Below are 25,709 nucleotides of genomic sequence, written 5' to 3' on the forward strand. Positions count from 1 at the left end.
TGTAATAGCATTCAGCCCTGGGTGTACATGCAATCATTAGGCCGATGTCAATGCCCATTACATTCCACACCGGCTCAGGTACATGGTGCGCAACGAGGGCACGTCCACAGGATGTGTGGACGTGGATTTGTTGGTAGATGCATTTGTATGCCGGACAGAGTGCAGCACAGGGCCTGATGTTTTCCAAAGCAACAACAGCACGGCAGTGCAAAAGGGAATCGCATGAATGAATGGTCTTGGATGGCGAATCGACCTGCTGTTCAATTTGATTAATGCAACAAAATTAAACTAAAAACTAAAAACGGTCTGTGTTTTTGGTTTGGTCTTACCTTATAACTGGATAATGTTAGGGCAAGCAGGGGATTAAATCAAAAAAAACCTCTCTAATCAAATGGACCTTGGAGCAGGGCTGATAAACACTGACCCTACCCCCGGTGAGAGCATGCCTGCAGGGGGCCTGTGGTCCCCAATCTTCTGCCGGGCCTGGAGGATCTGCAGTGTTGAGATCCACTCCACACTGGGATCAGGTGGAGCATTCCACAAATGCCCCTGTCTACACGCCAAGTTCCAGCACTCAGATGTTTGTTTTGTTGGACAATACGCCCCCCCCCCCCCCCCCCCCCCCCCCCCCCCCCAACATACACACACCCACCCAGCCACCCACAAACACACACACACACACACACACACAGAGACACACACACACACACACACACACACACACACACACACAGACACACACACACACACACACACAGACACACACACAGACATACACACACACACACACACACACACACACACACACACACGTCTTCATTTTTGTTATTCAATCTCTGGCAAGGAAGTAAATGGAAGGCATAGCATTCCATTTTTTTTGTAGGTCGATATCTTGCTTGTGCAATAATCCTGAGATAAGGCTTTTGAAAAATAAAGATAGAAATGCTAAACAAATAATCAGCACATTGCATATGTCCGAAACAAAAGAAGCCCAACGTGTCAGTGGCCCTTCACTACCAGTGTCTGGCTGTTATTGTGAGGAGCCACTGCTAAGCTGGGACCATTGTTACCGAGCCTCTGTGTCAGACAGGTCAGAAGACATAGAAGCAGAGAGAGAGAGAGAGAGAGAGAGAGAGAGAGAGAGACAGACCCCTAACCCTATGACTGTAATAACTAGAAATTGTCAAGTAGACCGTATTATAAAGGCTTAATTATGGTGCTGACGACGATGATGATGATGATGATGATGATGATGATGATGATGATGATGATACTGCTGATGATGAGAATGCTGATGATGATAAAAGGATACCAATGGGTCACGATATTAAAACTGAGCAAGATCTGCTTGCCAAATTTTCAGATTTATTCATTCGTCGGGGGGACCCGACCTCGTGCTATCTGGAATAGGCTAAGGCCAAGAAGCTGGTTTGCAATGAAAGCCTGACATCTAGTGGACGAGTTGGTAACACGCGTTTTGGTCACCCTCCATCACCCCTAGCGTCGTGTTCATTCAAACGACGTCATACTGTAGCCTAACCAATGGGCAAAAAACCGCTACACAATCTATAGTACCATCCCGGATGTAGAAATTATGAGGAATGCAATGCTATGGGGATCCAAAAGATGGCAAAGTCTTCTCAGTTTACAGAGCAAGTAAACGCCTTCTGTTTGAGAACCGACATCAACTGACATAGGGAGGTTTCTATACTAGAGTTAAAACCCAACCTCCGATTTAGAGAATCTAAACAGACAATAGCCTAATATTAATACAGCCCGAAAAATTTCTAACAAAGTTTAAAACATAAAAAAATGAATGGATGGTGTTCTTTTTGAGTTCATTGCAAGCGAATAGGAATATAGTATTGTGGCAAATATTATAGTATTATTTTATACAAGAGCCTTTTGGGTCTGCTTTGACTAGGCAATGCTGTTATTAAATATGTATAGATAATATACATTTCTAATATTTAATACCATTTGTATTTTCAATCAGCATAACATTTCGGGGGCTGGGTGAAACAACATAGGAACCTTTAACATAAAAAAAAATACTTGGTTAATGATTCGGCTATTATGAGAGAGAGGGAGACAGAGGGGAGATTGAGAGAATCTTCCATCTTTCCTGTGTGCTGTACCCTTGCTGTGGGAGGTTAGCGATGCGCGGCGCAGTGCAGCGCAGCAATAGACCCGTCCGTTTTTTCTGCTCAACACGTTCCCGACACATCTCCCTGGCCTATCCCCGTCTCTCCTGCTACGGCGTCCTCACACACTGCCTTGAGCTACCTGAGGAAAAGGGCACTCCGCCACAAATAAACCTGCGTTAAAAGTGGACGATTTTCGCGCAGTATGGTGCGGTAAACATCGCTGTTTACTTCGCTAACGAGGACGACAACGCTGAGCGAGATGGTAGACGTATAGAGGAGCCTCTCTGCCCATCGGATCGCACGGTCTCCGCTCTGCCCAGCCTGCTGCATCGCCGAGCGGCCTGTAAAGCACAACATGTCGACTAGAACGCCATTGCCGACTGTGAATGAACGTGATACTGAGAATGTAAGTGTTATCTCCCGCGGAAAAGCCAAATGTATTGTTGACATTGTAGCGGAAAGGTTTTTAAAATCCGACTCTCTTATTGTGGGTTGTTGTGGGGCAGCAGCGATTTTAGGGAGCGGGGGTTTTTGGGCTACCAATGTTGCAGAATGACTCGACCAATCACCAGCCTGGTCCGTATGACGGCCATAAAGACACGATATCGTGGAATAAACAGGCGAGCTTTTGTGCATTTCGTGGCGTTTCGTGAATTAACAATGCAGAGTTTCTGGCCTAGCTAACGCACTGCGTCAGTATAGCTAGCTTTATGGGCAATACGAAGGTTAAGTCGTATTGTTGTGACTCTCAATCCGGCTTTTTGTTAGGTAGACTGTTGGGAAATATGTTGCTGCCCCTGTTGCAAGTGGGTATATTGTAGTGCAGGGCGTCAATATTCGGGGGATGGGGGGGTGATGCTGTCCCACATTTCAATAGCCGTACTCGGTAGCATCACAATGTGACATGACATCCATCACCTAGGATGTCCGCTCTTGCTGCATACCCGTTATTTTTTTTGTCTCGCTATACCCCACTCGGATGTTGTGGTGTTGTAAAACGGCACATATGCATGCCATGCATCAACAGGAAGCTAATTAGGCCATACGAGATATCCCGTCCAATGTGATGGAATGTCCATTATGATCGATCTCCCTTCTCTCTCTCTAACACACACACACACACACACACACACACACACACACACACACACACACACATACACACTCTAGGTCTGATGACAACCTATGCATTGTATGTTGACAGGGTATGACATCAGGGTTCGACTTGTTTTCCTGGAATGAACCGTTGCCCAACTATATCCGAATTAATGGAGCATATCATATTTCAGAGACAATGGACATTACAAGAAGCTATGCTTTCTATTTATAGATAAACACTCACTTCTAAATCACTACACTTAATATATCCCGAGGCAAGGCTCTGAATAATCTATAAATAGTGTTGTTGCATTTTAAGCAGCTCATTTAAATAAGAGTGGGTGGTGGATAAAACATCATTGAGCAGATGGTCACAGACCATTACCAATTTACAAAATAGCTAAGATCGTTTCATATTTAAAAGTTATCGGCCTACATTAAACTTTATTGTCGAAATATGGTATAAACTATAAATAAAGATTTATACTCTAAAGTATTGCAATAGATTGAGCTGTCTAACTGTCTGCTCTGACATTAACTGTGAAGTCATTTTAGCTCTGCCTTTATCAACACTGGCAGTAGCTAGCCTAGCCTAGCCTTTTATCCATTCCTCTGTAGCACACAGCCCAAGGGCCACTGACTGACGATCTGTATTGCATAACTACCTATTACTCAGAGAGAGACAAGAGGCTTTTAGTGCAAAATGAAGAACATGGTTGTGCCATGACTTTTCCTATGCTTCCATCTCTGCCTTGGTATCTAGTAGTTGTGTGTGTGTGTGTGTGTGTGTGTGTGTGTGTGTGTGTGTGTGTGTGTGTGTGTGTGTGTGTGTGTGTGTGTGTGTGTGTGTGTGTGTAAGTTGCTTATGGCAGTGCTGGTGCTAAAATAGCCGGAGGACAGTTTTGACCTAAAGCCAAGCAAATAGTGACGCGTAAATGACCGCTACCGGTCAGACAGCTGGCTGATCTCAGCAGCAGCAGCTAGTCTGACGCCTTCACCACCAGTGTACCACTGGATGGTCTGCCCGAACGGGCAGCCAATCAAAATTTCCCCTCCGTCCGTTTTTTTCTAGATATCTTATCGTCCCCCTCATAGTCACGTCTCTGTCGCAAACACGCGCACGCACACTGGGGACGTTGTCGGGATCATGTGGTGTGCTTGTGCGACGCTTCCTCACACAGGAAGTAGGCAAGCTCTGTGTGACGTGCGCTGCTGCAACCGGCCGGTGTAGCGTTACCGTGGTGAAAGAGGAGCAGGGCAGCCTGGGTAACCAGACCGAGGCTTTTATTCTCAGGGCTGGGGCGTGGCGCTCCGCAGAAACAGTGGACCATGGGAGCTTTCACCTGGAGTGACATCAGCAGCTGGTGTAGCCCAGCCCGACACAACACTGTTCTGCTCTCTTGTGTCATCTCTCTCTCTTGCTCAGCTGTCTCTCTTACACTATTTTTGTAGTGAGCCCATCACAATTCATAATTGTGAGTTGCGGCTTTGGGACAGAGCTAGCTTTTGAGTGTCATGGGGTTGTTTCATATTACAATACACATATTGCATTAATTTATCACCCAGCATTAATTGGATTAGTTTGTAATCAAAGGTTTTGCTCATTACTTTCATTATTTTGCTACAAGATGATGACGAGGTGGTCAGGAAGGAAGGAGGATGGGGGCGACCTTATTTTCATACAGCTCTTTTCCTGTAATAGGTTCATTGCTGATGGGACAGGTATATCCCTTGCCTTTGCACACACACACTCCCACTGAAGAGCCCTGGCCTGCAGTGTGAATATCACTTAAGCCTTAGTGTGCGCAAGCCAGGCTCCTTATAGGAAAATGCAATCTGAGTGCAGAAAAGAACCAGGCTAAAGCGTTAGCCTAGCTAACGTGTGTTGTTGTCTATACTGCTCAAAAATAACAAACCAGTGGGTTTTCTTTTGTACTCAGGGCAGGATATTCTAATGGTTAGGGTGTATAACCCCTAGCCTCCAATGTCTGAAGTTTGTAGGAATCCAAGAGGGCTAACCACCTACCTGCTCACTAGTGACCAGGGAATTTAGTCTCCTTTGGTAAAAGCTTTTCTCTACTAAACGAAAATGGAATCGGCATGCTTCCGGTCGTTTATTCGTTCTGCGTTCTTCCCGCAGCACTCGTCGGACGGCTTCGTGGAGCCCCCCGTCCCGCCCACCAAGTCGACCAGCCGCCACAGCCTGCCGCGATGCCGAAACTCCCTGACCTCCACCGAGGAGCACCCCCACATCGGCAACTACAGGCTCCTCAAGACCATCGGCAAGGGGAACTTCGCCAAGGTCAAGCTCGCGCGCCACGTCCTCACAGGCCGAGAGGTGAGACGGCGGAGCGACCCTGTTGAACCAGAGATGAGATGAAAAGTTGTATTTATTTATATGTCATTTGGTTTGGGGCAAATGCCCACACCCTCAGAGTTATACCCTTTTATAACCGCACAACTGTAGTAAGACGTTATGTACACGCTGTGGTGTTCAACTGCTCAGCTGATATGAAAGCTGCTGTTCATCAAAGCAACTGCATTCACAGGTCTTGTGTTTCCGCACAGGTCTACAGTGCACAGTAGCTGCATTTCAACTAGCATCCTGTTTGTTGAAATTGGCTACTCAACCAAATTTGCGACTCAGTCAGTATTGCGATTGTAAATCATATCAGGGGCGCGGGTGTTTTGGTCTGTCCTTTTCTGATCGTTTTTTTCTTCAGTTGGCAGGAGTTATATTTCTATGTGGGTTTTTTTTTTATCAAATATTTTTTATGTGGGATTTTGTTCTATTTTTAGAGAATTAGTGAAGGCCCACAGCTGCCATTTCTCATTCAGAAATGGCACAGGGAGAGAAAAAATGTCCTGTTGTGAAAGTGTCATTTTTGACAGTGCTTTTGTCCTTTTGAGGTCACTTACCAAGCTCAAATTCACACTTGCTATCTCTCCATCTCTCCCTCCCTCTCTCTCTGTCTGCTGGCCTCCATCTCCCTCTCTGTCTTGCCTTTAAACATGAAGCTATTGTCGCTGCATTGCCAGTGATCCAAACCCCGCTATGTTGTGTCTGTAAGTAAAGCCCCTGTTTCCCAGGGACAGAGAAAAAAGGAAAGAAAAGGTGACCTGCAGTCTGTGTACCATCTCTCTCCCACTGGCAGAGCCTTAGAATCAGTTACTGGTCTCTCTCCCCCTGGCAGGGTCTGAGAACCAATTACTGTTCTCTCCCCCCGGTAGGGTCTGAGAACCAGTTACTGGTCTCTCCCCCTCACTGCAGCTGAGACTCTGGTGCTGGTCTCTCTTTCCCTGGCAGGGTCTGGGAACCTGGCGCTGGTCTCTCTCCCTCTTGCACGGTTTGAGAGCAAGACGCTGGTCCCTATCCCCATGGCAGGGTCTGAGAATCAGGCGCTGGTCTCTCTCCCCCTGGCAGGGTCTGAGAGCCAGGCACTGGTCTCTCTCCCCCCTGGCAGGGTCTGAGAATCAGGCGCTGGTCCCTCTCCCCCTGACAGGGTCTGAGAGCCAGGAGCTGGTCTCTGCAGCCTAGGTGCTTCTGCGGCACTTCTAGCCTATCTGTACTCTCACACCCTCTTATCTAATCAAGTTTCATATAATAATAATAGTAATAATATCCCCAGTCACGCTGCACAGGAGTATCCCTGAGTTAGCTGGATCTCCTCTGTGTGCTGATTCCTGTTTTAATGCCTAGTCTCTTGCTTTGGTTTGGGTGGGCTGGGGGTGTGTGGGTTACCGGCTACTGCCTACTTTTTCGCTGGGAAGGTCAGGCACTGATGTAATGCGTTCGCTTGCCCTTGCTGGTTCATCAGAATGCACAGGCATTGCTGTGAGTCAGAGAAAACAGGTGGGGGCCAAAACAGGCACATGGCACTAATGCTGATGATATCAGTGCTTGGGTCAACCACAATGCGTACAAACTGGGGTTAGCACAATGCTTACAGACCATTTAAGCACAATGCTTGAAGACCAGTTAAGCAAAAGTCGTACAGACTAGGGTTAGCATATGCTAACGGATTGGGGATTGGCAAAAAGCTAATAAAGCACACCTCACACACACACACACGCACGTACATACACACACACCTTGGGCAAGGCAATATATATATGTTTTTCAATTATTAGAAGAAGACGATTAACCTGTACTATTGTGCTATTTAACTTGTATGCCTCTTGCTTGTTACTTTCCTCATTTCAAGATGCTTTGTCATTTCATCAGTACTGTTATTCATTTACTTTCGAATATTTATTGTGTTCGGGGGAGGAATATAGGCAGAAAAAAATAAACACATAGTTTGTGTAACTATTGAAGCTGCTGCTTGTTGTATTGAATGACCTCGACCCTGGCTCGCAGTCCTCGCTGTGTGCCGGGACGAGGAATACAGATGAACAGAGGGTAGAGACCCCCACCCAAGGGCGTAGGCACCGGGGGGGACGGAGGGGACGCGTCCCCTCCAATATTGGAGACAGGCGCATTTGTCCCACCTAAAAATTATACCGGGGGAGAAAAATATTTTATTTTATTTTGAAAGCGCAACACAGCGTCTTGTCACCGCTTCTTATTCTAAAAAACTGGATGATTGAGCGTGCAATTAAAGAATTGATTTGATATTCATCAGTTCATTACTGCCATTCAAAATGTGTTTTCCTTTACATTTACAAATGTACCTTTTTAGTAGAATAAAATATATTTGTGAATTTTTTCAGTGTAGTTAATTTATGACATATTTCTGTTCAAACCATTAACGGATCTGTCAGGTTTCCGATATGTGTCCCCCCCAATGTTAACCTCATTCCTACGCCCCTGCCTCCACCACAGACTTCCTGTTGTCTTTCCCATCGTCCACGCATGTGTTTATGTGGACGCATGTGCTTGCGTGTGTGCATCACGTGTGCGGGTGTGTGACGGTCCTGTCACATAAGCATGGAACGTATAGTAGTGAATAATTAACAGGGATGCCCTTCTGTCACTGTGGATCTAAATTATTTATCGTTAAATAAATTACCCCAAGGGGGGGGGGGGGGACGAACGCACACATACACACTTAAACAAGCATGCAGAGGATCACACTCATAACCGCAGCTCAGTTTCAGTCCCGCTAGCCACACCCAGCTTGCATCAGCCCCTCACCCCCCCCCCCCCTCACAACCCCAAGTGGAGGAGAGGGTTTTCTTCAGATTTCGTACTTCTGACTCACGCAGCTGTCTGACAATCCAGCCGAGCACAACAGAAAGCGCTACGTGGTCATGTCCACTCTGAGGAGAGTGAATGTGATATACGGTACGGTGTGAAGAGAAGCACAAGATACCGGCCAAGGGCTAGTGCTCCACAGAGGGAGGGAGTTCTGTCCATGCACCTGCCCACCTCATCCTGGCCACAAATAGACGATAACTGCATAATGTCTGCAATACACAAGAGCATCTCTCTCCCTCTCTCTCTCACGTGGCATCTCTCGCGCTCTCCCACTCTCTCTCTGTCTGTCTCCGTTTCCCCCTCTGTCACTCTCTCCACTTTATTCTCTCACGCTGTCTCTATCTGTGGTGGCATCTCTCTTGCTCACCCACCATCTCTCTCTCTCTCTCTCTCTCTGTCTCTGTCTCTGTCTCTGTCTCCTTTCTCTTTCTATTGCTTGCTTGCTTACTCTTTCTCTTTATTTTGCTTGCTCACACTTTTTCCACTCTCTTCCTCTTTCCCTCACATTCTTCCTCTTTCTCTTTTTCTTCCTCTCTTTCTCTTTCTTACTTCCTTTTCCCCATACTCTTCATTCTCTGCACGATCTGTCCCTGTCTTTAATGTATAGTGCAGTAGCCTTTGGCTTCTCGTCTATGTGTTTTTGTCCACATATTTCTTAGTGTATCCACCTTGTGTCTATTTGGGGTGTACAGGAGATGAGTGGCAAACTCAACGTCTGCCTTAGAGTGGGGTTGCGTTGCAGGGATGTGGGGCGGGTTTGGAGAACCCCCTTGTTGTTCTTTCTTATAGCAGTTCCACCAATCGCAGGATTCTGTGACTCCGCATTCTCCACCACCTTAGTCGAGGGCCGCTTTTAAAGGGCCACAGGATACAACCAGAGATATCTGTTCACGCGGGCTTATTAGCTTACTGTTTTAATTAAGCTGTAACGAGCGTGTAGTTGCTCCAGTGGCGCTCTCGTTACTAATATCTCCCCTGTCTCATGGTAATGGTTTTATGATCTCAAATGCTATGAGATTCAAAGCGTCGGCTTGGATGGCTGCCATATGTGGGATTTTTGTTTCACTAGAGGCGTGGCGGCCATGTTGTGTGGGCTAATCAAGCCGTATTTCTGTGTGTGATGATGCAGTACACAAAAAAGACATTGAGTAGTGGCTTCCCCAATTTAATTTGCTGTGATGGATTTATGGTTTTATTAAAATGGGCGGTAACTGTATCGTTGTATACAGTCACAGTTAGGCGAACATTTCTGGCACTGATGCAAAAACAACACCGGTATAGAAAATATGCTTAATCAGTTGCTTATAGACATAGTTTATCAGCTCAATGTACTAAGAGAGGAGGAGGGGCTGGCACCGAGGGCCTTCTAGTGTGCTGAGCTCTCAGAATCACAGCACATTGGCTCTGCTGTCGGGCGGAGGGGAGAGTTGCATGCCAGTCGGCTAGCAAATCAGTTAACTAGCAACCTTAGGTCCTATGGAATCACAGCGAATGACTCTGTTTTTGCAGCCACTTTGTGTGTGTGTGTGTGTGTGTGTGTGTGTGTGTGTGTGAGTGTGTGTGTGTGTGAGTGAGAGACAACTCCTACTTATTCACAATGATTTTACACACATTTTGTTTTCAACAGCTGCAAATCAAAGCTCCAGTTATGAAAGACTGGCCGGCTGCCTGTACCAGGGTTTTCATTTAGTTTTTTTCTAACGGTTGGATGTAAAATAATGAGGACGCACTACTCTACGGCCCCCGAGGCTGTTTGGTGTGTTTACTGCACAAACCAGAGAAAGGCAAATGGATTATCCATTTTGGCTTCTAACTTTTTCTTCATGTGTCTCTCTCTCTCTCTCTCTCTCTCTCTCTCTCTCTCTCTCTCTCTCTCTCTCTCTCTCTCTCTCTCTCTCTCTCTCTCTCTCTCTCTCTCTCTCTCTCTCTCTCTCTCTCTCTTCCCCCCCCCCTCAGGTGGCTGTGAAGATCATAGACAAGACCCAGCTGAACCCCACTAGTCTACAGAAGGTAACACCCTGCTTCCCCCTGCCTCACACCACACACTGTGGTGCTGTAGAGACACCACACCGATTGGTTGGTTCTCCGTCTCTCTGTCTGTCTCTCCAACACTCTCTCCCTCTCTCCCTCTTTATGTTTCTCTCTCACTGTCTGTCACTCTCTTTATGTCTTGTCTCTTTCGCTTTCTTTGTCTGTCCCTCTCTTTCTCTGTCATTCTCACGCTCTTAGTGTGTGTGTGTTTGTTTTTCTATATATGTTTCTCACACACATGCACACGGTGGGTTTGCGGTGCAGGATCAGCTGTTGAAACCAGCCCCTCCTCCACCACCATTGCTTCCCTCCCACTCTCCCTGCTTTCTACGGCTGTCCGATTAGTGGTCATATAAGTAGAACCCGAGCACACAGAGTTTACGGAAGTGTCTGATGCGACTAGGGGTCTACATATAAGCCCTTCCTGTGGATCAACGGCATGTACATGGCATAACTTAACCCACAACACACACACAAATACACACCACATGCAAAAACACACACATGTACACAGGCCGAAAGACACATGCATGTAAGCATGCCCACATACATATATATACGCATGCGTACATACATACACACACATCACACACACACACACACACACAATTTCCTCTTGCGTGTGGAGCAATACAATTGTACATCTGTATGTTGGTCCGCGGCCATGGATCCACAGATGAGAAGAGATGATCAATTGTTTATGTGTCCCAGCATGCAACGGGGCCTCATAGAACTGTATGACTGACTGTGAGGCGAATGCATTACCACTCTCTCAGTACTCCCTCTTTCGGAAGACATTTCAAAGGAATCCCAGGGTGAGGCTAGGGTTGGTCACAACAGTCTAGAGTTATTCAGAAACAGTAAATGGACTGTTTTGTAAAACATGTACAAACCAACCTTTTCATTGCATTGAGGACCATTCAGAAGAACATATCAGGGCCTGGGCAAAGATAAGGTCTCAAAATACATATTGTATTCTTTTGCTAGTCTCAATAGAGCTTATTTTTCTTACTGACTTTGCTACCATGTTGTCAAAATACGGGTGATGATACCTAACCCCAAGGCTTCCTCCTGAGCTCTGCCTGGACACAGAGGGAGAGGGAGGGGGAGAGAGCCAGGTCGCGGCCCCCCTCCCTGGGTTTATAGGCTGTAGTGGGGCCATCAATAGGAGCTCATGGGGCATCACTGGTAGGGGGGAGGGTTCAGCATCAGCAGTGTTCTAAGCCAGTCATGACTTTTTATTGCAGCCTGCTGTCTCGCGATGCATATGGAAGAGCAAACATGCTGTTTGACCACTGATGGAGTGCCTCTGTCGAATTATTCATGAGGCCCCTTAAAGGTCTCGCGTTGGCTGTAGTCGACCCGCTGTGTCTGTGTGTGTGTGTGTGTGTGTGTGTGTGTGTGTGTGTGTGTGTGTGTGTGTGTGTGTGTGTGTGTGTTGGGTACTAGCGGGGGCTTGACTGCTGTGAACCCTCTGGTCCAGGATTGGCGAAATGGCCTATTAAGCAAGAGCCCCACCTGCAATGCAGAAGCTGTTTCTTTTTGAATGCAGCAACAGTGATCTACTGGATTATATTGATTGTCTCCTAGACTCTGGTGTCCTGCCCTTGCGAACTGACACCAGTGTGCATGGAACCGGGTCCTGCCCCCGGATACAAATGCCCATTGGGCCTCCTCTTGGTAGCCTGTAATCGCCAGGCCAATTGAGGAATGCGTACGAGTCTGGAACTCGTGGAGTTCATGCTCCATCATTTTCGGCTATTGACGGGCACAAAACCAAATGCCTCTGGACGCATTTGGATAGATCTACAATTAATCACAGCAGTGAACGTGTGACTCATCAGTGGCAGCCATATTTTCAAAATGACTCATCTGTGCTCCTCTGTACAGTCATGGTATCAAATAGTAGAATTTCAGAGCAATGATGGCACTTTGCATGGTTATGGAACCTTAATCTATCAACAAGCGATGTAAATAATTGTGTTCGGGCTGCGACTAACTTGTATAAACTGCTTTTTGATAGTTGATTAAGCAGTGACAAATATTTATTAATAATCAGAACTAATTCATTATTGGTTGACATTAATTGTCAACAAATTTGAATTATATCGAATATGCATATTGGATATGAAAGATACAGGGGTTGAAGAGGGTCTTCCTGAAATATAATCAGGTATAAAGTATTAATACTCTACAGCCTTGATTGTTAACATTGAAAATTGAGTCCTTTTTTTGCGTCATGATTAGTCAATGTAATCGATCAATGATGTCGGCCCCTCAAATATACAAACCGATACTGCTTCGGAAATATAATATTGATTCGGTGTCAGGCTTTTAACGGCTAAATACTAAGTGTAAGAACAAAATTGTCCATTTCCTTTAATATAATATGGGCTGATACATTCAGTATATGTATATATAGTTATATCTCATTTATAATGTGAGAACTGATCTTGTTCGGTCAGCCTCTCTATCTCTCTCTCTCACTTATCCTAGCTCACCCTTGCCCAATCCCTCTCGCTCTACCATAGCTGGTGTTGGCTGTCTCTGGTTCCTCTTGTTGTGGGCTGCAGAGGGCCGGGTTTCGGGGCTCTCTCCATCTAGCTCAGTGGGCACAGCCTGGGCCATTACAGAGCTCACTGAACATGCGTTACATGCACACACATCGACACATCCACACACACACACACACAGGTACCAAAAACACCTAGAACTGACTTGCCTCAAACACCTCTTTGGTTTTTGATAACGTATGGTGGGAAACTTGCTATGAGCACATGTGCAAGCACTCACTAATTCACATGCACACCGACGTATTCACATGCATATATCCTCCCGCAACTCAAGTTCCAGGAGATGGATCACACACAGAGGCAGAGTCCACGCTGGGACTTCTTCTGAACACAAACTGTTTTTATTTTTGCTTATTGATGGTAGGAGGAAGGTTTTCCATCGAGGGGATTTAGTTTTCCTTGCCTTGCATCCAGAACTCATGAATGAATGGAGACCACGTGCGCCCTCAAAGGGCTGACGGCAGCTCCTAAGGATCTCAGAAAAATCTGCCCAGGGTTTTTCCTCTTTTCCATCAAAATGATTGAACTTTGTTTAGAGAAAGGGTCGGAGCAGGTCAAGGAATTTCTCTTGAGGTCAGAAGGAGTGAAGGGAAGTGATGGTCCAATGTGGCTTCTCCTATTGGCCGGCTGCCCTCCTGTCCTCTTGCTCTAGTAACTTGTGTGGTTCAGCACAACAGGAAATGAGGTCAACTGAGTTCCCAGAGTACGTCCAGTGATCTGCCACAGGAAACGCATCACGTGTCAAACGTGGTCAAATATGTTGATGTTGTCATGGTTTTTAGGCATTCCAGCCCCGAAATAGTCCTCGCTCAATTAATACTTTTCATTTCTTTTTTACGGAGCAAGCAATCGCTCTCTCGGTCCCTCTGTTTTTCCTGCCATTCTGTCAATTCCAAAACACACTAAAGTAGGCGAGGCGAGTAACTGGACTGTTTTGACGTACAGACTTAGCAAAGTCTTTCCTATGCCGCTGTGAACTTTCAATGCTACTTACTCCTAAAGTTTGAGAGCGATTTTAAGTGGAAGTAATTTAATTAAGCAAGCAGAACTCTGTCATGTCCTTCCAGTCAGAACCCCTAACTTAATTATCACAAAGTGCTATACACTATCAAACTAAAGTAGGCCAAGCAGGTACCTACACTGTTATGTTATAGAGTGGCTGAACAGACTGATGAATGAGCTAGCCATGCTACAACAACAGAGATCGAGAGAATATAATAAATGAATTAACCAATCAAAACTGTAATCTCCCTTTAATTATTACACATGCTAACCCCAATCAAACTTAAGTAGGCTGAGTGAGTCACTCGACTAACATGCCGCTATAAGCTGGCCATGCCTCATCCTATAAGGTTGCTGCAATGTGATGCTGCTAGCAAATTAATTTAGCAATCCATACGCTGTTATCTCCTTAATTATGACATGGAACTAATCCCCTATTTAGTTCCCGTTATCGTCCTGCTATAGTGAGAGGACATGTTAGAGGACACTAAACCCTGACCCTGGGTGAGGGCCTACACTAGCTGACGGCCTATCGCCGGGTCGCCGGCAGTGTTTAACGTCCGTGGTTGGCGTCTGTCTTGTGTCTGACCGAGTGTATCAGTCAGCAGTATACTACAGTGTTGTAGCTTTCTCCCCCCCCCCCCCCCCCCCCCCCCCCCCCCCCGGTGCTTAGGGGGGGAGATCTGGGCTCCGGTTCCTAGAGAAGCAGAACGTGATGGGACGGACAGCAAAGTTCTCTGTTGTGATTCATTGTACACCGGGGGAAGAATTATAGTAGAGATAATAACGCGTGAATTACATGGATGATGCTGTGGGATCCACTCTCGCAACACGTTGTGAAACCTCTTGATAAAGAGGTTTCACAACGTTATTATCTCTACTATATTATCTCTACTATAATTCTTCCACATTGGGTGTGCTCTTGGCAAACCGACTGTGTCGTTGAGTTGACCCCCTGCCTGCCCCCTCGCTCTGGACTGTTTTGGTGGTCGGCTGCGGGGGCAGATTAATAGCAGGTCTGTCTCTCAATGAAGAGGCCTCTCTGGTATGCGGACAGGCAGTGGTTCATGGTTCATCTGATTCCGGCTCTGTGCCTGCCGGGTCTCTGTAGTACCACCGTTTAGGGGAATCACTGTGCTTCATCCTCCATTGTTGGATTTGTTGTTAGTCGGGACTTCAATACGTGCACAACCCAACGTCCACTTAACACGCATACACGCACTCACACACGTACACACGTACACCACGCTAACGCAGACCCTTATTGGGAAAAGCTGTCCGGGCGTCCTGGCCTGTCCATAATCCCATGTGGAATAAGCAGCTGTGCCACGGCGACTGAAATAGTGCGGCCAGTCCTCACGAGCGCTCTCCCCTGGCATGATGTCCCGGTGCATGGGGGACACTGTGCGGTAATTAAGGCTAGTTTGGAAGTCTGGTCGCCTCTGGGTGACTCTAAGTAGGTCACTGGCACGCAGACAACCGAGTTTCCCCCGGCCAACTTATTAAACTGCGCTTTTGTGCGTGCATCAAACGGGATGCGGCGCCTGATAATACAATTAAGGCTGTGCCCTGACAATGGCATTCCTCACCGCCGTGCTCGGAGAACGAAAGGAGCCCGGTTTGGTTTTGATTGTGCTCCTTACCCTGAACCGTTCAGCCGTCCACCTTAAACAAGATGGAATTTTCCCTGTCTTTTGTTTGTTCGGGGATTAGCCCTCACGGTCTCTGCTGAGGAAATGTACGTGTTTGTTATGGGTCACAAATGGGTGGTTGGAGGGGGGTTGTGTTATGTTTTGCATGTACACTTTTGGTTTGCACTTCTACTGTTTTTGCCGACCCTTCCATGTATAACAACAACAACCCCCCCCCCCCCCCCGGAGCCAACAAAGCTCTGTTCTTTTCTGCTCTATTCTGTGTATTCCATCCTGCACGAGGTATAATCTTTTTCTCTGTTTAGACATATATACACAAAGGCTAGATTTATGTTGTTGGTCTAATCTTTTGTATCTGTCTGTATGTGTTGTTGTGCGGTGCCGTGGTCCTTCTCTCTCAGATCTGTTCTGAGTTATGTTTCCAAATGGCTGCACGCCACATGCTTCCCCTGTGAGGGACTGGAGGGCAATGACGCAAATAAGAGAGGGGGGCGGGGGGGGGCGAGGGAGGTAGGGAGGGAGAGATATAGGGAGGCACAGAGATATAGGGAGGGGGGGAAGGGGAGGGAAAGACGGCGAGAGAGGGGGAGGGGAAGGGAGGTAAAGGGAGAGGGAGAGCAACATGAGAGACTCAGGCAGACAGACGATGGATCAAGGGATGATGAAAGTACTGATATCAGTCTGAGAAACGCTATAGAGAACCTCATAATAGCAAATAGTGTGTGTGTGTGTGTGTGTGTGTGTGTGTGTGTGTGTGTGTGTGTGTGTGTGTGTGTGTGTGTGGGGTATATTTTTCTGGTGTATTGGTGTTTACTTCTGTATATGTGTTGGCATGTACTGCAGTTGATGTGTTGGACGTAGTACAGTAGATATGTGTTAGTGTTAACTACACTAGATGACTGTGTATTTGCCTATACTACAGTAGATATGTTGGTGTGTACTACTTTAGATGTGTATTGGCATGTACTACAGTAGATGTACTGGCCTGTACTACAGTAGATGTATACTGGCCTGTACTACAGTAGATGTGTACTGGCCTGTACTACAGTAGATGTATACTGGTCTGTACTACACTAGATGTATACTGGCCTGTACTACAGTAGATGTGTACTGGCCTGTACTACAGTAGATGTATACTGGTCTGTACTACACTAGATGTGTACTGACCTGTACTACACTAGATGTATACTGGCCTGTACTACAGTAGATGTATACTGGCCTGTACTACAGTAGATGTGTACTGGCCTGTACTACAGTAGACGTACTGGCCTGTACTACAGTAGATGTATACTGGTCTGTACTACACTAGATGTGTACTGGCCTGTACTACAGTAGATGCGTACCCTCTGTACTACACTAGATGTGTACTGGCCTGTAATACACTAGATGTGTACTGACCAGTAGTACACTAGATGTGTACTGGTTTTTACTACAGTAGATGTACTGGGCTGTACTACAGTAGATGTACTGGCCTGTACTACAGTATATGTACTGGCCTGTACCACAGTAGATGTGTATTGGCATATACTACAGTAGATGTGTATTAAGTGGGAAAAGTAGCTATAGTAACTATAGTACATGTGTATTTGCCTATAATGCAGTTGGTGTGTATTACAGTAGACGTGTACTGGCCTGTAGATGTGTATTAAGTGGGAAAGGTAGCTGGGAGGATCATCTAGTGGTCTGCTTCCTCTTAGACGGTTCTGTTCCCTCAGGCTAACACGCTGACTGAATATTAAACCCAATCCATTTCACATGGGAGACCATCGCTAATCTGAACTGCTTCAGGAAAAGTGAAAGTCGGTTAAATATTTGGTTTGAAAATCCATTCGTGAACCCATCGGAGGATTTAAAAAAGACGCCGGCTTGCCTACTTTGAACGGGTTTATTTTTCTTAAAATACATTTTAACTTGTTTATTTGAAGGACAACATCTATTTGTATAGGTTTTTGGTTATGTTAGGCCCATTTGTTATTGGGTTGCTTCGTATCAATATTGTTTGGTGTGGGTGCTCTAGCCGGTGGATCGCCAGGTAGAGCACGTACCATTAAGGCTCAGACCTGACTGCAGCGACCCGGGTTTGATTCCTGCCTGTGGTCCTTTGCTGCATGTCCAACCCTTTCTCTCCCATACCTTCCTGTCTAACTCACTGTATCATCATGAATAAGTTATGACCCTTACATAATAAAAATATTTATTGTTTAGCGTGGCACAAAATTTGATCAATATTTGTTTATCGCGTTTAGCGTGCTTATCCTTAGCTCTTTGAACTATACATCATGCCTGACTGCATTGTCTCTCTCTCTCTCTCTCTCTCTCTCTCTCTCTCTCTCTCTCTCTCTCTCTCTCTCTCTCTCTCTCTCTCTCTCTCTCTCTCTCTCTCTCTCTCTCTCTCTCTCTCTCTCTCTCTCTCTCTCTCTAATTATTTTATAAATATATATATATATATTGTTCTGCAGTAGTTTTGTCAACGTAATGAAAAGACAAACCCTGTACGATGTACACGTAGCAGAATGCTTTGATTAATACAATACATATTTAAACCATTTCGGCCTCACCTCCAGCCTATGCTGGGAAACAGTGTGAGTGTGCTGTATTCCCTTGGCCAGGGGTGGGATTTGGTGCTCCCCTGTCCAGTTTTACAACAGCCACACTAATAGTTCTGAAGCACTCTGCAGCAGGCTGGCTAAATGCTGCGCTAGCGTCTGTGTGCATAGTAGCACAAACTTGCTAATGGCCTTTTGGCCCTTACATAAGTGCTTGGACAGTTTGTATTTCTAGGTCATTAAACAGCAGCGCTATTACAATGTGAACAGGCCTTCGATGTATCTTCATTTTCTTCCTGACCAGATTGCCTTTTGCTCTTCCTCTAATTCACCACAAACTCTCACACATGCATGTTGTTCCGCTTCTCATTTTTGAACTCTCATAAATTGATTCATCTTTTGACTGATGGTAAAGAAAGGAAACACATTTGCAGTACGGCTTGGAAGCCAAATCTGCGCTGCCTCAGGTACCGTTTAACTGTTAAATCCCAAGTTGAGGCACATTTTGGAGGGAAATCAGACAAAGGTTATAGGCCTGTAAAGGGCAATGATGGAGTGGTCATATTTAAATGATTAAACAGCACCTCTCAGTGGCCACAGGCTAGACAAGGTCACATGACGTCAGTGTCTGACAAGCAAGGTACAGAGGTACCAAGATTCCCCAGATTTCAGTCATCCACGTTTTTCTGTTTAAACCAGACATTAGACAATGAATAACCTTGGATCAGGCTACATCTGGTTCTGGACCATTAACATGTGTGTCAGAACTGGTTTCCAGTCACGGTAAAACCAAGTACAATCATGTGCACAGGCCCCTCCCACTTCATAAGTGGGAGGGGCCTGTGCACATGATTTGATTTGGTTTATTCTTTACGACTCAAATCATGTGCACTGGCCCCACCCACTGCAGAAGTGGGCAGTGTCTGTGTCTGTGTCTGTGGCTTGATTCCTAGAGGGTTCTGGGGACTCATCATCACATTGGTGTACTGTTGCTGCTCCGTTGCTCCACGTCAATGCTAACACGATAACATGGAGAATGCAGCAGATGTCTGAGTGATCACCATCAGCCTACCTCTTCAGTGTGAGCCATCACTGGCTGAATGTGTTGTTGTTGTCTCACAGGCTGGCTGCTTCTTCCCGCAGGGCTAGTGCTTGGCTGGCTGGCTGGCTGTGTGTGTGTGTGTGTGTGTTTGTGTGTGTTTAGGAGAATTGTGCGTGCCTGTGTGTTAAGAATTGTGCAGGTGTGTTTTTTTGAAGTAGCATGTGCCTTTTAGTTTGTGTGTGCGTGCGTTGAGGGCGCGTGGGTTTGTATTTTTGTGTGTGCGTGGGTTTGTGTGGGCAACTCAATAAATGTTGCCTCCCCTCCAAGTCAAGGACCATAAGCCCTTGGTATACAGATCATGTTCTAAAGTCTCCTGGCTGCATTACATTCACACTAGCAAAATAATTCTCCTACCATTCTCCTGAGTTATTAGGTTATTTCCCTTGGCTGCGTCTTTATTATTTTCCTGCTGTTATTAGAGAGGGGTCGGAATACCGTGGGTCTACCGCTCCAATAAATGAACCATGGCGTAGAAAACAAACTCATTATTTCACGCATTACACTGTTTCTACAGCGGGTGGCGCTACCATTATTTAGTGAACTAGGCGTGTCAGCATGTCCTCTGCGTGACCTGCAACGTCATCTCAAAGCCTTCTTGAAGCCTGAGAACATCAATAAGTTAATCTTTCTGTAAAATAACTTAATGAGGCAAGGGTAGAAGCTATAACCCAAGTGTCTTGTTTCTGCAGTTAACGCTACAGAAGTATAGTGTCCTGTTTGTTGTGAACGGTTTTATTATAAGGTGGAATTTGTTATTTTATATTTTAAGCTATAACCCCAGTATCTAGTTTACATGTCCTGTAGTTTACGCTCATTAGTAGTACCGTATTCTGTTTATTGTGAACAGTTTATTATAAGGAGGAATTTGTTCATTCATATTTTTCTTTGGTCATTGTATAATGAAACTATACTTTATCCTTCTTAATTTGCACTTCAATTAGTTTTAAAACTATTTTAGTTTTTCTATATTATAGTTTACTCTCCCGTAGCGTTGTGGCTGTACAGTTTATACTGTGGTACGTTCCATACCGTGAGAAAATGGTACGGTCCCGTCCATAGCTGCTGCAGAGGACAATATCACATTTTACAATTAGAAATGTATGCCTAAAATACTCTGCCTTCGATCAGCACGCCTGACCTCGCTGCAGTGCATTTACTCTGTATTGATTAGGGGAACTGGATCTTGAGTGTCCGTTGGAGGCTGAGACACCTGTCTTTTCATTTTATTTCACAGTCTGATCCATCAGGGTTGTGAGGATGAGGTGAGATTAATCCTGAAACTGAATCATAGACTATAGGAATCAGCTCACTCTTACTGTCCAGATTTCCGTTGCTGGTGTCTCTCCTTTTTAGAGATGAAGGCAATATATATACAGATTTATATAACCAATATGTATTCACCACTAGTCATCACACATCGTCATCACCCTTTCCCAGCTGCAGTAAAATATGTTTGATCTCAGTCAGAATATATATATATATATATATATATATATATATATATATATATCAGATCTAGGGTTGCAAAGGGGTGGACAATTTCCGGTAAATTTCCGGAAACTCTTGGCTCAAAGTGTGGTCCAGGGTTCTAGAAGTCATCAGTGCACATGTGATGGAGGATGCACAGTGCATGTAGGGGGTGTTGTCTCTATAGCCCTGCAGTAAGCAGTGTGCTAGCGTGATTGTGGAATAGCATAGATATTCAAGTTTACTTGCATGAAATCTGGTTGTGTTAGTCAAGATTATGCTAAAATATATTTTCCCCAACTACATTTAAGTCCCCTGTTAAGAGCCAACCTTCGATTTTGTAAATTCCCGGTTTATTCCCATAAATTCCTGTAAATTCCCGTTAATTCCCTTGGAAAGTTTCCAACTTTGACAATTCCCGGGATTTTGCAACCCTTATCAGATCTAACTAAATAACGTATAGTTGTTGTATACTTCTTGCTCATGGTTTGGATAACATATTGACCAAAAAGTGGAAGGCCATTATGAGTTAATTTGGAATATGGTGAAGTTGTGAAGTGCAATATTTCACTGTATTTACTATCAGTCATTTAGCAGACGCTTTTATCCGAAGCTACATTTTGACATCGTCTTCAATAAGCTACCTTGCTCCAGTTTATGCCTATATGTATACTATTAGGGTAAGCACCCCAAACCTTTCAGCTTGGAATCATACCAACCTCAGTCTAGACCATCCCACTCCATATCTCAATAAAATGGTTATTCAAAGGAAACTAAATCCACATTCAATCCATCTGTGACATTGTGTTAAAGCAACATCACTCTCTAAGCACCAGGACATAGATTAACCACCGATAACAACAACAAGCACATCCTTTTATAGCGTGTGTGTGTGTGTGTCGTGCCCCTGTCAGTGGTAAGGACAGCGATCCCTGCGGAGGAAAATGTGTTAGTCATGCATGACTACCTGTGATGTCCCTGACCTATTTATTTTATTCACGGGATGCCCTTTATCTTTCCGACAGCTGTTCAGGGAAGTCCGAATAATGAAGATACTGAATCATCCAAACATCGGTATGTATCCCTGTGTGAACGTGCTACATGTGTATTTATTGACGATTGACGTTTTTACATGTTCAGTGTTGTTTCCTGTTAGTACGCTGCACAATCAAGATTTCCCTCGAGTTGGAGTTTGACTCCATTGATTCATTGCTCCTTGTCTATGTTTCCACCCGTCACTGTGTTTTCTCCCTCCCTAGTGAAGTTGTTTGAAGTGATTGAGACGGAGAAGACTCTGTACTTGGTGATGGAGTACGCCAGCGGCGGTGAGTGTTACCGTTCAGGCCTTAGTACTCATATCAAAAGAAAACAACCTTCCATCCAGCTGGCCTCATCATTATATTCTGCAAGTGCAAATGGCATTAATCGTGTAAGCTTACTTAGATGTTCACTAGCCGAACAAGGCTTCAATGACCTCGGCTGGTCTGAAAAGGGATTGGCCGCTCACTATTCTGACGATTTCAATGATGAAAGTGGATAAAGATGCCAGCAACCTCATCAGGAAAATCTTATTGATAAGGATGACTACAATGATATGGACCATCTTTAAGAGGACCCTGATTATGAGAACCCTGTTTATGCTTATGAGGCCTGTCCTTATGAGGACTTGACTAATGAAGATCTTATTATGAGCTCTTCAATTATGAAGGCCCTACTTATGAGGTCTTTGTTTGGGATGGCCCTTCTTATGAGCTCTTCACTTGTGAAGAACCTTCCTATGATTTTCTCACTTGTGAAGGCAATTCATGAGGTCTTTACTTATGAAGACCATTCTGATGAGACTTTATTAGGACATAATTTAAAAGGAAATCGTTTGTGAGAACAGCAATGTTGGTAAAATGCAGACTTTGCTGAAACTATTGTACTGTTGTTAATCGGTGTATTCTCTGTCCTCCTAATCCAGGGGAGGTATTTGACTACTTGGTGGCCCACGGACGGATGAAAGAGAAGGAAGCCAGGGCCAAGTTCCGACAGGTGAGACATCGACCAAAACACACCCGGCCTCACTATTCGGCACGTACTCGTGCACTGCAACCACAATCCATTATTTCCCCTGCAGTGTTTGCAGTGAGACATTGCCACACCATGCTCTATATTCCCAAGCATTTCTTAGTCATCCGTGGACAGGATTAGATTGAGATGGATAACTTTGTTGGCGTGGACACAGAAAACCTAAATTTCCTAGAAACCATTCAGTTTGTGGATCTGGGCTCGGACTGTGTCCGTCTTCTCCTGTGTCTTGATCTTCCACCAGTTAAATTATGATTTAAGGTCTGTTATTCAACAGAATGTGGATTTGTTTTTGGGCATTTTGAACATAAACAATTACTTCTGGAACTTGTTCTGCAGAGCAGAAGTTCAGGAGTGAAAATTGAAGGGACGGGTTCCGTTAATGAGCCAGGGTTTTGTCATGTTTCATAGTTAATGAGGAAGAGTTTTGTCATGTTTTCTCGTTTAATGAGGAAGGGTTTTGTTATGTTTTCATAGTTATTGAGGCAGAGTTTTGTCATGTTTTCTCAGTTAATGAGGCAGGGTTTTGTCATGTTTTCTCAGTTATTGAGGCAGAGTTTGGTCATGTTTTCTCAGCTAACGAGGCAGGGTTTTGTTATGTTTTCTCAGTTAATGAGGCAGGTTTTAGGATTTGTTTCTTACATTTACATCCTCAATCCATCACCTGTGATAAAGCCGGTATAGTTCTGGCCTTAATGGTGTCTGTGACATTACATTATGACAGTGACATAGTATATTTCCGGGCTTTGGTGCAAGCCTTCTTAACACAAAGCCTCCCATATTGCAGTCCCCCCTCATAATATTGAGGTTGGTCTATTTTTGTTTCCGTTTCACTTTTGCGAATGATTCTGACAGATCTAAATGTCAAGTGTTGTGCAGAGGCCAGAGAAGGCTAGAGATACGGAAGAAGAAAAAAGAAACGACAACATTTAAATATCCTTCATCAGTGGTAGCCTGCGATGAGTCAGAGGAAGAGCGTGGGCAGCGTGCACACTTACCGTGCACACTCAACTTGCACACTAAACACAACCCAGCACAGTAAACAGTGGCTCAGGGTTTGCGACTAGGGGTGCGTGTGTGTGTGTGTGTGTGTGTGTGTGTGTGTGTGCGTGTGTGTGTGTGTGTGTGTGTGTGTGGGGGGGGGGGGGGGCTTTTGTGAAGCAAAAACGTCAAAGGGTTCTGTCTAAAGATCTTTATATATGATAGATGGTTAATCTTCAATAATGTAGTTATGAATTTCAATCCGTCACCGGGACACTTAACTGTGCGCGTGAATCAGCCCTGGTGGGTGATCCACCAGGAATACACCAGGTCTGATTACAAGAACACAGTTCCCTTCCACCCACATGAATCCAAAATACGGATGCGGTTTATGTCCTTCAACCCAATGATGCACGCTCGTGCTGTGACATTCGGTTTGGTGAAACATATGCACTTGTGTTGGATATTTTACGATACATGTGTGGTATATGTGATGGCGTGTTTGGTTACACGTAGGCCCGTTTGGTTTGTTTGTATTACAGATTGTGTCTGCAGTGCAGTACTGTCACCAGAGGAGGATCGTGCACAGGGATCTGAAGGTAAGGATATGTCTGCAGTGTGTCTTGTTTTGCTGTTTCACTGCCTTCAAAGCCGTTCATGTTTTTTTATTCTGTTTTTTTTTTTTAAAGTGGAACCCCTTTTGATTAATTTTACTATTGTCTAATTCTGCTGCTGTGACGGCCAAATGTTCCATCTGGGCTTTATAACGTTTTGTATTTCATCTTGTGTTCTTTTGTCTTGGCTTATTTTAGCTTGAGGAGTTTATTTTATTATAGCTTAATTAGGCAAATTATGCATTGGCTTAGTGGATTTTTTTCCAAGCCTAGTAGAAGTTGATTTAGTTCATTTTATCTGAGCTGATTTACGCCTAATGATTTTTGGTTTAGTTTGTCAAAGTTAAGTTTATTTGAGGTTAGTTTAGCTTAATTTATTTTAGTGTATCTTAGCTTAATAAAGCATAATTTATCTTACTTTAGTTTATATTCGCTTAGTTTAGCTTAACTTACATTGGTTAAGTTTTGTCTTGGCTTAAAGTTAATTACGCTTAACTCGTCTTTGTTTATCTCAGCTGAACCTGTCTTCTCTCTCTCTCCTCCCTCCAGGCGGAGAACCTGCTTCTCGACGCCGACATGAACATCAAGATCGCGGACTTCGGCTTCAGCAACGAGTTCACGCTGGGCAGCAAGCTGGACACCTTCTGCGGCTCCCCCCCTTACGCAGCCCCCGAGCTCTTCCAGGGCAAGAAGTACGACGGGCCCGAGGTGGACGTCTGGAGCCTGGGCGTCATCCTGTACACGCTGGTCAGCGGATCGCTGCCCTTCGACGGGCAGAACCTCAAGGTGGGCGGGGGGATAGGGAAGGGTGTGTCGTGCGGCGTTGGCTACGTGGTGGGGCGGTGCTGTGAGATTCGTGGAAGACGTTTGGTTTTATGCTATACTGGAAAGTCATTTCAAAGTGTCGGATCAATATGTCAAATTGGCAGTGTTTGTTCGATTTCAGTGTTCTCTGTGCTCTTGGATTTCAGATTATGGTTGAATTGTCTTGGAAAACGCTATTAATCTGAAATGAGCTTGTTTGTTTTTCAATGCATAAAATGAGCTTTGTTGATAGTCATACAGCGATGGTGACTCTGTATTGAGCGGAACCCCATTTTTCAATTTGAAATCGTAATTACCCTGAAAAGGACAGAAAAGCGCCGTGGCTCACCCCTAAACCTTCCCCCGGTGTGTGTCTGTGTGTGTGCGTGTGTCTGTGTGCGTGTGTATGTGTTTGTTTGCAG

General features: G+C 45.1%; 1 protein-coding gene across 3 annotated transcripts in view; it reads left to right on the forward strand.

Moving 5' to 3' along the window:
• The first annotated feature begins 2,276 nt into the window (after positions 1-2,276).
• The window catches only part of mark1 (MAP/microtubule affinity-regulating kinase 1), a 33,046-nt gene continuing 9,613 nt past the window's right edge, over positions 2,277-25,709 (forward strand). For all 3 annotated transcript variants that reach the window (XM_079730526.1, XM_079730527.1, XM_079730528.1), the window contains exons 1-8: positions 2,277-2,553; positions 5,386-5,583; positions 10,402-10,455; positions 21,844-21,892; positions 22,078-22,143; positions 22,782-22,852; positions 24,412-24,468; positions 25,033-25,269. In XM_079730526.1, coding sequence (XP_079586652.1) covers positions 2,503-2,553; positions 5,386-5,583; positions 10,402-10,455; positions 21,844-21,892; positions 22,078-22,143; positions 22,782-22,852; positions 24,412-24,468; positions 25,033-25,269 — 783 coding nt within the window. In that variant the 5' untranslated portion in view covers positions 2,277-2,502. The remainder of the gene's footprint in view (positions 2,554-5,385; positions 5,584-10,401; positions 10,456-21,843; positions 21,893-22,077; positions 22,144-22,781; positions 22,853-24,411; positions 24,469-25,032; positions 25,270-25,709) is intronic.

Source organism: Pollachius pollachius (genome assembly GCF_949987615.1).
Source record: "Pollachius pollachius genome assembly, chromosome: 2".
Lineage (NCBI taxonomy): Eukaryota > Metazoa > Chordata > Actinopteri > Gadiformes > Gadidae > Pollachius > Pollachius pollachius.